The 18,460-nt window shown below is 36.3% G+C and overlaps 1 protein-coding gene across 3 annotated transcripts in view; it reads left to right on the forward strand.

The window, feature by feature from the left end:
* Positions 1–18,460, forward strand: part of LOC145254815 (potassium channel subfamily T member 2-like) — a 534,670-nt gene that overhangs the window by 443,179 nt on the left and 73,031 nt on the right. For all 3 annotated transcript variants that reach the window (XM_080113638.1, XM_080113639.1, XM_080113636.1), the window contains one exon: positions 6,667–6,768. In XM_080113638.1, the coding sequence (XP_079969764.1) occupies positions 6,667–6,768 (102 nt within the window). The remainder of the gene's footprint in view (positions 1–6,666; positions 6,769–18,460) is intronic.

Here is an 18,460-nt window from a genome sequence, read left to right on the forward strand (position 1 = left end):
GGCAATATAATGATATCAACGTAGCTACGTTTTGTTTACAAAAGAATTGTTTCGGTCTGGAAGGCTGGTAATATGGACACATTTTTAAATAAGCATCTCTAAAAATAGGTTACATCATTATCAAAAAAAAAGGATGTCTAGTGAAACAGAAAAGGTGACAATAAATGTGGCGTGAGAAAGAGAGAAAATATATGCAGAATATAAGAAAAGAACATATCACACACCACTTGCTTCCTCTTTATTCTTCATATATTTTCTCTATCTTAACCCCGTGCGCACTACTCTTTCCTTTCGTTCCATCACAAATTTTATCTTATTCATTTTGTAATTTTTTATTGACATATTGTTATTAACAGCTTATTATTAGTCATCGTAAATATCGTACTCTTCTATTTGTTCTCACTTTATATCTATTCTAGAGGTAAAGCAACTATACTTGGCTTCGTGTTACAGTGAACTAACAATAAAAAAGATGTAACACCAATTGTTAACTGGGGAAACACTAAAAAGAAGCAAAACTTGTCAATCACTCAATCTTCCTTGTTTTCTTTGCATGAATGGAAAACAATATATTATTGCTTATAGAGAAATAAAAAGGAACAAACCGTATTTTGTGTTCATCAATGTTTCGTCTTTATTTCGAGACTTCCTTTGGAAATAAAGACGAAACGTTGATGAACACAAAATACGGTTTGTTCCTTTTTATTTCTCTATTTTGTCGGACTACTATTTCCATTATTTTTCATCATTATTGCTTATGTAAAATAGAATACACACACACACACACACATAAAATTAGGTATGTGTACATGTTTATATACTTCTCTGTATAGGATTGAGTCCTAAACTAATTCACTGAACATTATAAATTTTGAAATGCAGCTGCTAAGTGTGAGGGTAGATCAGTTTCTTTGGAGTATTTCGAAGGAAAAAATCATTTCAGATTTATATTTGATTTGGTCCATAGTCATTAGATACTAATTACGCAAGATTCTCTCAACTGAAATTTCTTGTTAAGACTTAAGACTCTTAAGTTTTTGAACGCGTATTTTTTCGTATAATATATATTCATATCCCCCCACCCCACATCTCTCTCTCATTAAAAAATCCATATATATATATATATATATATATATATGGATATATATATATATATATATATATATATATATATGGATATATATATATATATATATATATATATATATATATATATATATATATATGAGGTTTTTTTCTTAACGTGAATTCCGCGTGACCAAACGCACCGTTCTGAGATTTAAAAAAACTACCGTATAAACAGCAAACGGACTTATACTTCTCTGCCCCAGCAACAACATGGCAACAAAAAAAAGACATACTGAAGATGAAGGTTTCCTTCGAAATATATTTATGAATTTCAATATAAATTACAAACAAAATAAATGTCTGTTTATTTTGTAATAACGCGTTGTTTTGGCTTCAAAATTTTATTTTATATCTAAAATATATTGAGAGCTTCAATATATGACTTGAAGATCATTATGTTGTAATCAGCTGAGAAGAAGCCCCGTGATATTGTGTTCTATAGATTGGGGGAAAAAAAGACATACGAAGCAAAGCTTTTATGTCTTTTTTCTTTTTTTTTTCTTTTTTTTTGCCATACGGACTTGCTGATTCTCTGCTCCAACAACAAGATGGCAAAAAAAAAAAAAAAAGAAAGTCATACTGAAGATGAAGGTCTGAACTCCAATCTCTGGTCCACCCTCGCCAATCTTTCACGAAAAACACCCGTCTAGCTGAATCCACTGTGAAAAATTTCCCCCACTCTATATCTGTGCCTAAATCAAAACGCGGATTCCATGAACAAAGCTTCTTTCTTATGTGACGGTACCACGAGCCTGTTTCTTGACGAGAACCTCCCTGTACGGTACCAAGGTTGGAGTTCTCAGAGAAAATCCCAAGGCCGGGCACGCGTTTTAAGAAAAAGAAAAGTTTGACGGGTACCGACTGCAAATTATGCGGTCTCTATGGTACAGTGTCCAGGTTCAGACCAGAATCGTCGTGGAATATACTCGAGGCACTCACGGGCGGCAATGTAAGGCAAACAAAAGAGACACAAGTCGACACGGGTATGAGAGTTATCAAATCAACAATTTATTTAAACAAATTGAACCGGGTAAAATGTAACTACGAAAACAGAACATGCAACTGATATCATAACTGAAATAACATGGAAAAAAAAAAAAGAATAAAAGAATATATACATGCAGACAATGATTTGGGACAAGGAGAGGGGAGGTGAGTGATATTTCGATTGTCTTAGGAAGGTTCTTTTTGTTCTCTTCGATAAGAATCAACGAGATATGAGTGATACTCAGAGAGGGGGGGGTCACACTGAAAGTCTCAAGATATAGAGATAGTTTTTCCCTCTTTCCTCTATTTTTTTTTTTATTTTATTTTCTTTCCCCCTTTTTTTTCTTCTTCCTTTTTTTCTTTTTTTATAGTCAATGATATGTTACTTATGGGCCGATCAACAGGGGGGGGGATTCAGCCTTTAGGAAAAAACCTTAGTTCGAGGGTTGCTTTTCTTTTCCCCATTTTTTTTCTTTTTCTTTTTCCTTTTTTTTCATGGGGCACTTAACAGTTCACATAATTGATCGAGCAAAAACAATTTAGAAAGAGTTACTTAACTTCTTTTGTTGAGTCGACGTTCAATTCACCCGAAGCTTCTTTCCCTTTTATGAGGTGCTGGTTTGAAGGATCGATTCTCGTAAATTCCAATCCATTTATGCTAAGGTGGATATATGTTATTCCTTATCAGCACGGCGTGAATTCCAATCGATTAGTGCCAAGGTGGGTATATATTGTTCCTTTGTGGCACGATACGAGTCGACGAGATGTTTTTCTTTTTTCTTTTTCACCATGCGAATCAACCGCGGTGTTTCCATTTTTCGAGCAGAATACCCCCACACATGTTTCCGTGTCCACCGCCTTCGTCGAACTGCCTTGATTCTCCCGCGTTTTTCTTGTTGGCGACAGTTGAAGGTCATTGCGTGGGTGTAGAAATCTAGGTCGCTCGGCCAGCCTCATTTTGACTCCGTCTGCTAAGGATTGGGTGTGGGAAGGGGTGTCTGCTTAATTGATATATATGAAGGGTGTGAAAATGTTTCTCTTAACACCTAGAACTGCACGCCTGTGGAACTCTGTTCCGTCTGCCTGCTTCCCACCAGACTACAACTTGGATGTCTTCAAGTTCAATGTTAACAAAGTACTAATGAACCTCCCCCTTAAGTAAACACTTCATCAAATCTCCACACTAACGTAATGTACGTGCAATAACCCTTATCCCTGAGTGGCTTCCGGGCCTTGATAAGTGGTGATCACTGTGTAAAAAAAAAAAAGGTTTCCTTCGAAATATATTTATGAATTTCAAACAAAATAAATGTCCGTTTATTTTGTAATAATGCGTTGTTTTGGCTTCAAACGTATATAATACGTATTCATTTTATATATATATATATATATATATATATATATGATATATATATATATATATGATATATATATATATATGATATGTATATATATATATGATATATACTAGCTGTACCCTGCCACGCGTTGCTGTGGCTCAATTTGGTGTAATGGAAAATTCTAATAAAAAGAGAAAATGCATGTTTCTTATATTCTTAGTACAGCAATCCACTCCAAAAAGTTTTAAAAAAAATAAAAAAAGGCGAAAATAAAAAAAAAATGGTACTCTTGTAGATATGGATCCGGATCTTCAGGAGTTACTGTCAATCATGGCTTGGGCTCGACCAACATTCAGTGGATTAAGCCTAACGTTGCTAAACTGTTGAAACGCTAAATAGAGGTTGTTTTTTTTTTTTTTGTTATTGTATTCAAAAATGTGAGATTTTAATTAATATTTAGGTGAGGGGGGTACTATACACAGATTCGAAAAAGTTGTCCAAAAACAAATAAATGAAAGCAAAGGTAAGATAAATTATGTTTCTACCTAACTGCATAATTTTTTAGTGTTTTTATTTAATGTAAAATGTTTAATTGGCTCGAGAAACTATGTGTTTATTTATGTATTTGAAAAAGACGAATGGTCGCAGACTCTGTTGGATACGTTAAGTTTGGGAAAATCAGTTAAAAACTAAAAAACTATACAAAACAGTGTCAGACACCCACTGATTATATGTTATCGTGACATAGGCTGACATATTCGGTGGGTTTCTGACAGTATTTTGCATAGTTTGTTAGTTTTAAATCATTTTCTCAAACTTAACATCATCAACAGTGTCCGCCACCATTTGTATTTTTCAAATACACTGATAAACACTGTTTTCTGGGCCAACTAAACGTTACAGTAAATAAAACGGGTTTGTATTACTAAACACAGAAACGAAAAAGTTGTTGAAAAATAAATATAACAAATAAATGTTATCAAAGGCAAGATAAGTTACTTTTCTACCTAACAGGATAAGATTTTAGTGTTTTTATTTAGTATAAATTGTTTAATCGGTTCGAAAACATGTAGTGTTTATCAGTATATTTGAAAAATACAAATGGCGGCAGACTGTGTTGAACACATTAAGTTTGGGAAAATGAGTTAAAACTAAAAAACTATACAAAATACTGTCAGGAACTCACTCAATATATGTTACCGTGACATGGACAGACATGTATTCGGTGGTTTTTAACAGTATTTTATATAGTTTTTTAGTTTTAACTCATTTCCCCAAACTTTACGTGTTTAACACAGAGTCTGTCGCCATTTGTAATTTTCAAATATAGCAGTAAACGCTGTGTTTTTCGAGCCGAATAAACATTTTACATTGAAAAAAAACTAAAATTATCCATTTTGGTAATAAAGTAACATATCTTGCCTTTAATAATATTTGTTATACATTTATTTTTTGACAACTTTTTCGAATCTATATGTACAGTAGTACAAACCCAATAAAAACACTAAAAATTATCCAATTAGGTAGAAAAGTAACTTATCTTGCCATTGAAATATTTACTTGTTATATATTTGTTTTTGTTGACAACTTTTTCAAGAACCATATATATATATATATATATATATATTTATTGCAGAGCAAATATGTGTTTTATTTTTTATTACCGTTTTATCTGTTTGGTTGCATATGTTTCGGGTGTTGGGCCATGTTTACGATCCAACAGCCTCGTTAGACCTTACAGAAATGGTTGTTCTGTAAAGTCTGACGAGGCTATTGGATTATAACATGGTCCAACATCCGAAATATATGTAACCAAACAGATAAAACGGTAATAAAAAATATAAAAAAACATATATATATATATATATATATATATATATATATATATATATACACACACACACACACACACACTTTATTATTAATGTATATATCAAATTATGCTTGTACAATATAATCCCTTTGACACAACACTGGCTCTTGTCAAATCGTCAAAGTTAAGCAACGATGAGCCTGTCTTATACCAGATGGGTGACCATTTATGAATTCTAGACGCTATATGTAAACTTTGCTTATCTCGGCATTGTTTCAGTCGTCATGAAGCTCCACTTGCCACTGGTATTTAACAACGCCAACTCAGGAGAGGTATGATGGGAGATTGCGCAACTCTTGCCACAAAAATTCCACATGTAGGTATCTTTACAGTGGGCATCCATAGTCTGTCAAGACTGAAAGAAGCTAATATATATCCGTTTTCTTTGAGTTCCCAGTACTGAAACTCAAGGAAAACGGACATTCGCCGGTAGTCGAATGGAAAATAATAAGACAAGCTACCACATGTAGAGACCTAGATGACCCATGTAGATTATGCCTTTATGAAAAATTTGCTATCCTGTACTTTAAAGAACCCCAACATCTATTAAACTGTAGAAGAGAAATAGCGAACAACTGTGTTCACAGGAGAAAATTTACTCTAGGATAGCGATACAAAATAATTTTAAAACTAACAAAAACAATAGAAAATAAACAAATAAATTAATTAAATAAACATGAATATAAATAAACTATCACGCATATATGTATATATATATATACATATACTTATATGTGTGATATATATCTATATATATATATATATATATATATATATATATATATATATATATATATATATATATGTACATATATATATAAACTAACATAAAAAACCCTAACCTAGATTTAAAACAGGTCAAGAAACTAGATATCCAGGCTAAATAGAGCACATACAAAGGAACAGGTCAACCAGAGGTCAAATAGGTCTTTGTCCGGTAGGTGCATGTTCATTGGCTGATAAGAAGGGCGCGGTGGATACTAGAAAGCTGATTGGCTAACTAAAATCTCAATAGAAGGTACATATATAAAAACAACAGACAACCACAAAATTCGCGCATATGCCTGAAGAGTCCTAGAGTGGATGAAACGCGGAATATTCAGTGTAGCTTAATCGCCATATATATTTTATAACTTACTATATATATATATATATATATATATATATATATTTATATATATATATATATATATATATATATATATATATATATATATATATATATATATATATATGCATACATATATTAATGTATTAATTCATGAAAGATGTTTGACTTTGAATCTGAATTTGTCATTTTTGTTTTTCTTAATTTATTTTCTCTCTTTTCCGGTACAGAAAGAAAAAGAAAAAGGTTCCCACATGTACTACATGTTCAGGTTGCCTTTTGCTGCTGGTAATGTGTTCAGTGCCAGCATGTTGGACACCTTATTATACCAGGTAAGTATTGGTTTGTGGAAAGATCAAACAAATTTGATCACCTGAAGAGTATATCCCTCCGCAAAGTGCATACAATATTTCATCTGAACATTAAAACTTTATGTTATCAAACTTTAAATCTATTTTTTTTTTCAAATGTTCATGTTGCTGTGCACTTAGTCATAAATATTTTCAAATTATCTTTATTACCTCAGCCAAGGAGGGCATGTTTTTGGGTTGGGTTTGTTTGTTGGTTTGTCACTATACTTGTTTTTGTACAGCTTAGCGTTCACATCGCTTGATCAACCGTCACCAAACTTGGTCGAAATATTAGTCATGATCCATCTTAGAACTGATTTAGTTTTAGAATATTTAGGTCAGAAGTAACGTTGAAGATCACGAAAAGAAATTAAGGTTAGATTTTTGGTGATAACTTTGGCTCTATTTATCATAGAAAGTCACTACTTTGCTTATATCGTAGCCAATGAATTCCTGCACAACATTTAACCTTGACCTTGAAACGATTCTTTATGAATCTAAATTTTTACGGAATTTTATCTTTTGATTTTTCCAAATTTGATGTATGGATCTGATGCTCTTTGATAATAGTAGAATCCCAACGCTAAACCTAATTCAGTGTAGGGAAAATCATAACTTACCTGAGTAGTGTGTGTGCTTTGTATGGTTATGGCGACTCACAGTTGCTTTTGTACTTGACGGTCATGCATGAGTAACGTAGACTCTCACCATTTCTATGCAAATGAGGCAATAACAGGCGCATAAAAGGAATGGTAGAGAGAAAACAAGAGACTGAGTTAGGAGAAGGCATGTTACGAAGCTGGATACGTGCGTGTAACAGACTGTTTAACTTAATTAGAAAAACTGTGGGCTGAAAAGATCACAAACGTCTTTATTGAAACAAACTTTCAAACTAGACTCAGAGAGGAAGAATGCAGAGATCTGAATCAAGACCCTTAATCCGGCTTAACCTCATGTAAAGATCATACACCAGTAAAAATGGTTGTTGTACGAATTTGTGTTCGAAAATTATGAAATTTTGTGTAGAAACATGATAACATACATTTACATTCATGAAAAAGTTGGTAATTTTAATTAAATGGCAGGCATTATACAAGTCATGTTTTGCTTTAATTAAAGTTTAAATGCAAAATTCATTTTTACATACACACACACACACACACACACACACACACATATATATATATATATATATATATATATATATTGGGACGGTACCACGAGCCTGTTTCTTGACGAGAACCTCCCTGTACAGTACCAAGGTTGGAGTTCTCAGAGAAAATCCCAAGGCCAGGCACGCGTTTTAAGAAAAAGAAAAGTTTGACGGGTACCGACTGCAAATTATGCGGTCTCTATGGTACAGTGTCCAGGTTCAGACCAGAATCGTCGTGGAATATACTCGAGGCACTCACGGGCGGCAATGTAAGGCAAACAAAAGAAACACAAGTCGACACGGGTATGAGAGTTATCAAATCAACAATTTATTTAAACAAATTGAACCGGGTAAAATGTAACTACGAAAACAGAACATGCAACTGAAATCATAACTGAAATAACATGAAAAAAAAGAATAAAAGAATATATACATGCAGACAATGATTTGGGACAAGGAGAGGGGGGGTGAGTGATATTTCGATTGTCTTAGGAAGGTTCTTTTTGTTCTCTTCGATGAGAATCAACGAGATATGAGTGATACTCAGAGAGGGGGGGGTCACACTGAAAGTCTCAAGATATAGAGATAGTTTTTCCCTCTTTCCTCTATTTTTTTTTTTATTTTATTTTCTTTCCCCTTTTTTTTTTCTTCATTTTTTTTCTTTTTTTTATAGTCAATGATATGTTACTTATGGGCCGATCAACAGGGGGGGATTCAGCCTTTAGGAAAAAACCTTAGTTCGAGGGTTGCTTTTCTTTTCCCCATTTTTTTCTTATTCTTTTTCCTTTTTTTTCATGGGGCACTCAACAGTTCACATAATTGATCGAGCAAAAACAATTTAGAAAGAGTTACTTAACTTCGTTTGTTGAGTCGACGTTCAATTCACCCGAAGATTCTTTCCCTTTTGTGAGGTGCTGGTTTGAAGGATCGATTCTCGTAAATTCCAATCCATTTATGCTAAGGTGGATATATGTTATTCCTTATCAGCACGGCGTTAATTCCAATCGATTAGTGCCAAGGTGGGTATATATTGTTCCTTTGTGGCACGATACGAGTCGACGAGATGTTTTTCTTTTTTCTTTTTCACCATGCAAATCAACCGCGGTGTTTCCATTTTTCGAGCAGAATGCCCCCACACATGTTTCCGTGTCCACCGCCTTCGTCGAACTGCTTTGATTCTCCCGCGTTTTTCTTGTTGGCGACAGTTGAAGGTCATTGCGTGGGTGTAGAAATCTAGGTCGCTCGGCCAGCCTCATTTTGACTCCGTCTGCTAAGGATTGGGTGTGGGAAGGGGTGTCTGCTTAATTGATATATATGAAGGGTGTGAAAATGTTTCTCTTAACACCTTCCTCCATAAGAGAAAAAAAAAAGAGAATTGTTCCTTTTTTTTTTTTAATATTTATATGTATTTAAAATAAAATTACTCGTATGAGAAAAAAAATAATATTTGAGATTAAGGACACCAACTTGTGTCACTCTAAAGAAATGATGTTCGTGGAGTTTCCATCACTTTTTCCTACAGCTATTTTATGAATTCCCCCCCGCCCCTTTTCTTCCCTTTCTGTTTCGAATCTACGTGATAAGGCGTCCGCTATTACGTTATCCCGACCCCTTACGTGTCTGATGTCTAGGTCGAATTCCTGCAATATGAGACTCCAGGAGAGTACTCGCCGGTTTTTATTTTTCATTCTATTGACGTATATCAATGGGTTGTGGTCTGTGTATAGGATAGTCGAGCCATGCACCGAGGATACATAGACTTCAAAATGAGATAAACTCATCACTAACGCCAAAGCTTCCTTCTCTATTGTGGAGTAGGATTTTTGAAACTTGCTCAGTTTCTTTGAGTAGTAACTGACTGGATGTAGTTGATCATCCTCCCCCATTTGTAACAGTACTGCTCCTATCCCGCTATTGCTGGCATCTACCGCCACACTGAAGGGTTTGTCAAACGATGGAGCCTTTAACACTGGCTCGCTGCTTAACATTAGCTTGATCTTCTCAGCTGCTTCTTGACATTCGGGTGTCCATTGAAATCGCTTGTGCTTTTTCAACAGCTCTGTCAGTGGCGCAGTGAGACATGCAAAATTCCTGCAGAACCGGCGGTAATACCCTGCCATGCCCAGGAATCTCCTTAAACTCCTAACATTTTTTGGTATGGGATAATTCTTTATCTCTTCTACTTTGGCCTTTGCTGGGGTGATCTTCCCATGGCCAACCACATGCCCTAGATATTTGACCTCGGCCTGGCAGAACTCTGTTTTAGCTAAGTTTATGGTTAATTTGGCCGTTCTTAACCTCTTAAATACTTTTTCAATTGTTTCGATATGTTCTGCCCATGTGTCATTGTAAATGACTATGTCATTGACATATGTATCTACGTTTTTAATCCCAGCAAGGCATGTGTTCATCAGTCTTACAAATGTTGCTTGGGAATTCTTCATCCCAAATGGCATTACGCGATATTGGTATGCTCCTTTTGGGGTTACAAACACCGATATTTGCTTGGCTCTCTCGGTTAGAGGCACTGCCCAGTATCCCTTAAGAAGGTCGCATTTGGTGATGTATTTGGCATGTCCTATCTTATCTATACAGTCGTTTATTCGTGGCATAGGGTATGCGTCTGCCTTGGTTATCGCGTTCACTCTGCGATAATCCGTACAGAATCTCACTGTTCCGTCCGGTTTATCGACCAGCACGCACGGTGATGCCCATTCACTTTGACTGGGCTCTATTATCTCGTGTTCGAGCATGTAGTCTATCTCCGTTTTCATTATCTCTAATTTCTTCGGACTTATGCGATACGGATGTTGTTTAATTGGTTCGCTCTCCTTTAGCTCAACGTCATGCACTATTGCTCTTGTGCGCGTAGGTGCGTCAGCAAATAGGTCGCTATATTCTGTTACCATTCCTTGTAACTTTTGCCCTTCTTTCGGCGGTAAGTGTGCAAGTTTGCACCCTAGGTTACTCATTATCTCCGACTTCTTTAACTTAATGGGTGAGTCCTTTTCTACAGGAAGATCTCTTTCGGGGTACTCATCACTTACAGCTTCATTGTGACACTGTGCTGTCAATATTGATTTCTCTCCCGCCCTCCTGAAATATTTTTTCATCATGTTCACATGACATACTTGAGTTTTGTTTCTACGCTTGGGGGTAGATATCTTATACTTTAGTGGGCTTATCTTTTCAGTAATTGTGTACGGTCCCTGATATTTCGACTTGAATGGTTGACCATTCAGGGGTATGAGTACTAACACTTCCTCTCCTTCTTCGAACTTTCTATCTACTGCCTTTTTATCGTATGTGGTCTTCATGACCCTCTGACTACTTTCTAGGTGGGTCTTAGCTAACTTCCGTGTTTCGGCTAAGGTTTGTCGCATTTTAGTGACGTAATCCGTCATGTTATTTGGCAAGGGTTCATCGCTGACCCATTTCTCTTTTATCATTTTTAATGGTCCTCGTACCTGATGACCGAAGACTAGATCGAAGGGACTGAACCCCAACGAGTCTTGGACGCCTTCTCAAGCTGCGAAAAGCACAAATGGGATCCCCTGATCCCATTCGGCATCGTGTTCCATACAATAGCCCCTGAGCATGGTTTTCAGGGTGGCGTGGAAGCGTTCCAGAGCCCCCTGCGATTGAGGGTGATAAGCGCTGGATTTTATGTGGGTGATTCCCAGTTGCTCCGTAGCCTGCTCGAATAGCCTCGACGTAAAATTAGATCCTTGGTCTGTCTGTATTGTTCTGGGTAGCCCCATTTTAGTGAAAAAGTTTATCAGGGCATCTACCACCTTTTTCGTTGATATTCTGCGCAGTGGGATCGCCTCTGGAAACCTTGTGGACGCGCACATTATAGTTAATATAAATTTGTGCCCTGTTTTGGTTTTGGGTAGCGGTCCTACACAGTCCACTATTACCCTACTAAACGGTTCTTCCACTGCCGGTATAGGTTGGAGTGGGGCCGGGGGAATATTCTGGTTGGGTTTTCCAGTCTTTTGGCACGTCCCACAAGTTCTACAGAACGTTTTGACATCTCCCACGATTCCTGGCCAGTAGAAATGTCTGGTCAACTTTTCTAGGGTTTTGTTGACACCTAGGTGGCCCGCCAGTGGTATCTCATGTGCCACTTTCATGATATCCTCTCGATACATGTCGGGTACCATTACTTGTTCCCGCACAGTATCTCCCGACTCTCCCTTTGTCATGGAGGCATTCCATTTCCTCATTAGTACGCCCCTATTGAGGAAATATTGACTTTTTGATTTGTTAGGATATTCTTCTCCAACCCGACAGAATAAGGGTTTTAGGTCGCCGTCATTCTGTTGCTCCTTGATCAGCACTTGTCGTGGCACGGGTAAACAAGGTTGGGGTGTTACCACCGGTCTCGGTTGTTTTTCCCCTGACGGCTTGTCTTCTACATTTCCCCTCTCTATCGCTCTACTTCTTGTGGTCACCCCTATGGGTTTCCCGTTTTGATATTTCGCGATGTCATTTCCTAGTATCATGGCTACCCCTGTCATTGGTAATTCGTCAATTACGCCTACAGTTATTTCTCCTGAGCCCCAATCCGACACTAAGTGGACTTTAAATAGTGGAATCGTTATGGGTCTGTTTCCTATGCCCCTTATCGTGGTCGCTCTACCTGCGGCTCTTGTCGCTTCTTTAGGCATGCATCCTCTTTTCACTAGGGATTGGGATGCTCCCGTGTCCCTGAGAATGTTAATGGGTTCCCCTTGACCTTCCTTATCTCGCGCGATATATCCTTTCGATATAAAGGGTTCGTACGTTTCATCTATTCCCTGAGATATCGCCCCTTGTGGTTTGGCTGGGTTATTCCGATTCATCTCCGTGAATCGTTTCGTCTGACACTTCGCAGCTACATGACCTGGCTTCCCACAGTTGAAGCATACTATAGGTCTCGCTTCCCGTCCCAGTACTGGTCGGTTGGTTGTGTTGAGGGGATTTCTGATGGGTACTCGTGGATTTTCGTACAGTGTCTTTACTGCACAATGTTCCCTGACCTGTGACTGCATGCGTCCCTGTAGTTTTGCCCTGCTTCTCTTGTGAGTCAATATGTATTCGTCGGCTGCCGTGGCTATATCGATTGCTGTTTCAGCCTTTTTGTCGGTCAGGTGTATCCTCATGTCATCGGGTATGCAGTTTTGAAATTCCTCAATTAACATGAGTTGTTTCAATTTGTTGAAGTTACCCTCTATGTTTTTGGCATTGCACCACCGATCAAAATAATTCTCTTTGAGTTTAACGAACTCTACGTAGGTTTGTCCCTCGCTTTTCTTTGAGTTTCTGAACTTCTGTTGGTAAGCTTGTGGGACGAGTTCATAACTTTTAAGAATTGCTTCTTTTACTACCTCGTAATCGGCACAGTCTTCCGCTGGCAGTGCCGCATATGTCTTTTGGGCCTTACCGCTTAATGCCGTTTGTAACAGCATTGCCCAACACTCTTGTGGCCAGCCCATATTTAGGGCGGTTCTCTCGAAGTGCGCAAAGTAATCGTCCGCCTCCTTTTCTACAAATTTTGGGACCAATCGCACTTGTTTAGTTATGTCGAATCTGTTTTGTCCGACTTGCTGTGGCTGGTGAGCTATACTTAATTGGCTCATCCTAATCTCTTGCTCGATTCGAGCTTTTTCTACCTCGGCTTTTGCCATTATTCTGGCTTTCTCTAATTCGATCTGATCAGGAGTCATGGTCGTTTTCTCCGCCGGTAAATCTTCCAGCACTTCTTCATCGAAGCGGTCATTGTCTACCATGTGCTCAGCTATTATTCTCATTAACTGGCTTTTCCTCATAGCTCCCCTAACCTCTAGGTCTAATTTCTTTCCTATTACTATTAGATCATCTTTTTTTAATCTATATAATTTATCTGGGGATGGATTTTTAAGGAATTCGTCGGTGTCCGTCATTTTGCCTTACCGTCCGTGTATAATGCACAAGTATGTTCACGAGGATTTTTTTTTTTTTTTATTCAAGCAAAAAAATTACACTTGCTTGGTGTATAACTGATCCCGGACGAGCCCCCATGTGACGGTACCACGAGCCTGTTTCTTGACGAGAACCTCCCTGTACGGTACCAAGGTTGGAGTTCTCAGAGAAAATCCCAAGGCCGGGCACGCGTTTTAAGAAAAAGAAAAGTTTGACGGGTACCGACTGCAAATTATGCGGTCTCTATGGTACAGTGTCCAGGTTCAGACCAGAATCGTCGTGGAATATACTCAAGGCACTCACGGGCGGCAATGTAAGGCAAACAAAAGAGACACAAGTCGACACGGGTATGAGAGTTATCAAATCAACAATTTATTTAAACAAATTGAACCGGGTAAAATGTAACTACGAAAACAGAACATGCAACTGAAATCATAACTGAAATAACATGAAAAAAAAGAATAAAAGAATATATGCATGCAGACAATGATTTGGGACAAGGAAAGGGGGGTGAGTGATATTTCGATTGTCTTAGGAAGGTTCTTTTTGTTCTCTTCGATGAGAATCAACGAGATATGAGTGATACTCAGAGAGGGGGGGGTCACACTGAAAGTCTCAAGATATAGAGATAGTTTTTCCCTCTTTCCTCTATTTTTTTTTATTTTATTTTCTTTCCCCCTTTTTTTTTCTTCTTCATTTTTTTCTTTTTTTTATAGTCAATGATATGTTACTTATGGGCCGATCAACAGGGGGGGGGATTCAGCCTTTAGGAAAAAACCTTAGTTCGAGGGTTGCTTTTCTTTTCCCCATTTTTTTTCTTATTCTTTTTCCTTTTTTTTTCATGGGGCACTCAACAGTTCACATAATTGATCGAGCAAAAACAATTTAGAAAGAGTTACTTAACTTCGTTTGTTGAGTCGACGTTCAATTCACCCGAAGCTTCTTTCCCTTTTATGAGGTGCTGGTTTGAAGGATCGATTCTCGTAAATTCCAATCCATTTATGCTAAGGTGGATATATGTTATTCCTTATCAGCACGGCGTGAATTCCAATCGATTAGTGCCAAGGTGGGTATATATTGTTCCTTTGTGGCACGATACGAGTCGACGAGATGTTTTTCTTTTTTCTTTTTCACCATACGAATCAACTGCGGTGTTTCCATTTTTCGAGCAGAATGCCCCCACACATGTTTCCGTGTCCACCGCCTTCGTCGAACTGCTTTGATTCTCCCGCGTTTTTCTTGTTGGCGACAGTTGAAGGTCATTGCGTGGGTGTAGAAATCTAGGTCGCTCGGCCAGCCTCATTTTGACTCCGTCTGCTAAGGATTGGGTGTGGGAAGGGGTGTCTGCTTAATTGATATATATGAAGGGTGTGAAAATGTTTCTCTTAACAATATATATATATATATATATATATATACATGGCAGACAACCGTTTTTATGACTCCCACCCAGGTTGCATTCTAACTTGATAAACGAAATAGGAAAATGTATTTGGTTGGAATATCACTTTCGACGGTAATTCTTGGCCTGAAGACGTAATCCCCCAACGTGGGTGATTACAGAAACATGTGTGCACATATGTAGTCATTAATGTTTGTATAAATAAAATTAATATGGCAGACATTATACAAGTCATGTTTTGCTTTAATTAAAGTTTAAATGCAAAATTCATTTTTACACATATGTATATATATATATATATATATATATATATATATATATATATATATGTGTGTGTGTGTATGTATATATATATATAATATAAAGGTGTGTGTGTGTGTGGTCACGAATAGGCTCCTATATGGTTCACTATTTTAAAAAACTGATTACATATAATGATAGAAGATGTATCGAGACACAGGAATGGGTATGTTTGATCTGGCAGAACGGTGGTTCATTAAAATTGTGGGGTCTGCGTTCGTGCCTGGTCCACAAAGTATGGAAATAAAAAATTAAAAAATTAAAAAAAAAAAACGTTTACAAGTGTTTTTGATATAGACGTACATAAGAATACTTTGATAAGTATGTTTTAACTTAAATAGGGATGGTATAATAAAATTATGGGGTCTGCGTTCGCGCCTGGTCTCCATAGAATAGAAATAGGCACAAACTTTAATAAAGACTTTTCATATCTATCTGCATAAGTATACTTTGATAATTATGTTTCAGTTTGAAGAAATGTGGTATAATAAAATTATGGGGTTTCGTTCGCGCCTGACCTCCATAGAATGGAAATATGTCACAAAGTTTAACAAGGTGTTTTAATATAGATCCACCGAATATTGTGATAAGTGTTTCAGTGTGAACAGGTATGGTTTAATAAATTATGGGGTTTATCTATTTTATTTTTACTTTCATCATATTTTGCTTTGGTTTTGATACCCCCAAATTCGAAGCTATCTCTTTACAACCCTTCCTTTTCATAACCTATCATACTTTCATAAATCAGAGTCCATTTTCTGTAGGCTGTTTTTGAACCCAGTCAACGACGGGTACTTTTGCTAGTATATATATATATATATATATATATATATACTCACATTCACCCTTAACAAGGCATACCGTCACTTGGACGTACCAAGGAAAGATAAACAAGATGTTGGTTTTCGTTACATTTTAACCTCTGCATATCAGTACAGTCAGGGAAACATGTAGCAGAAAGGGAATTCCAAAGTCTAGATGTTTGAGAGAAGAAATTATTAGAGTATAAAGCTTTCTGCTACTTAGAGACCTCAACAGTGATGGGGTGAGATTTTGTTGCTAAGCAGATTTGTTGGGGATATGTACGTCGCGGGGTTGCAAGTACAACGAGTTCATTCATATTTAGTTCCGGTCCTCAACTAAAGGAGCACATTGATTTACACATGTGTTCTATCGTATCGAAGAATCAAAGTTATCAGGAGAAATCAAGTTTTGTTTTAGATTATTACTAATCAACTAGCTTTATCTGTCCGGCGTTGCCTGGGAGTTATTTTCGTTTTTAATTTCACTGTTTTGCTTTTTTTAATTGTTTTTTTTAATTTTATTTATTTATTTTTTGCCCAAAGTTTTTTTTTTACAGTTTTTTTTTTTTTAACGTTTGGTTTTAATACTTTATTTATCTAATACAAATTTTTATTTTAATAAATAATCAAAACACACACCCAGGCTTAATACAAGAAAGCCAATCGATAAATGGTAGTAATCTATATTGTATTTCTCTTAGTCTGTCTGTCCATTCAACTTTTTCTCAGAAACTACTGAATCAATTCGCATGAAATTTTGTATGGACCTTTGTTATGATAAGATGCAGCAATCTAAGTATTATAGTATCCGGGCGATGCACAGTTAAGGATTAATAAGGATTAGTTATCACACTTTTTTATGAAAAGGTGCAGCGAACCAAGTATTATGGTATCCGTTTGATGCATAGTTAGGGATTAATAGGGATTAGTCACTGAGTCGATTCGCATGGAATTTTAAATGAACCTTTGTTATAAGATGTGGCGAACTAAGTATTATAGCATGCATTCGATACAAAGTTATGGATTAAAAGGGATTAATAGGGATTAGTATTTAATGGAAAAATGAGCACAAATATTACCACATTCTACTATCAATTATTGCAAATTTTTCCTTCAAATGAAGAAAAAAATGGTAACAATTGAATCTAACATTATTGAAGTCTATCTGATGAAATATTTAAAGTCTAACTGGTATATTTATGCTAACAAATTATTATAAATTTTTATTTATACAATATTTTATCTACATATGTGCACACATGTTTCAGTTGTGACTTTATTCAGATCAAAGTAAATACTAAATATTCAATCCAATAATAATAATCTATATTATATTTCTCTTAGTCTATCTGTCTGTAGGTGCAGTGAATAAAATATTCAATGTAAAATAGGGGATTAATATGAATTATGTATTTAATGCAAAAATTAGCTCAAATTTAACCATATTCAACCATCAATATATAATTAAAAGATGGACATAAAGCACTCATTCTAAGTCAATGGTCCATAACTTGTGCGTTTTTAACGGGCTAAAAAAATCTAGCATTTTATTAATATAGAGATTTCCGATCTTCACAATTTGCATGGAGAATTGATTGAAATTGTAGAGCGCTTGCTTAGTCTACGAGAAGAAATTTTGCATGAAATTTGTGACCGCATATGAAGGTCAACTATACCTTGTGATTTAAAAAAACAAAACAAAACAAAAAAAACAGATGACCAATGCCCACTAAAAGTAGTAAGATAAATGAAGATGCAGAAAGAGAAAGTTCTTTGAAGGTCGTAGTGATAAACAAAAAAAAACTTATTTATTTGGTGTATGAAATGTGAGCGAATGTGTAGTTAGATATAATTTGGTTAAGTTCAGAGATGAGCCTTTTAGGCTGGGGAGATGTTAAAAGCTTCTCCGGGGACAGTGCTAAAAAGATGCAGTAATAGAGAATGAAAATCGATATCCGGTCGTTGCAATGTTGCATCTCTATGCTTGTTTTATAATTACTTCCGTGAAATGTGCTCCGACGATCTTATTGCACTTGTACTCCTTCAATGTAAATATCCCTGATCGATCCG

This window comes from Euprymna scolopes, chromosome 30 (genome assembly GCF_053919585.1).
Source record: "Euprymna scolopes isolate OS-2025 chromosome 30, ASM5391958v1, whole genome shotgun sequence".
Classification (NCBI taxonomy): domain Eukaryota; kingdom Metazoa; phylum Mollusca; class Cephalopoda; order Sepiida; family Sepiolidae; genus Euprymna; species Euprymna scolopes.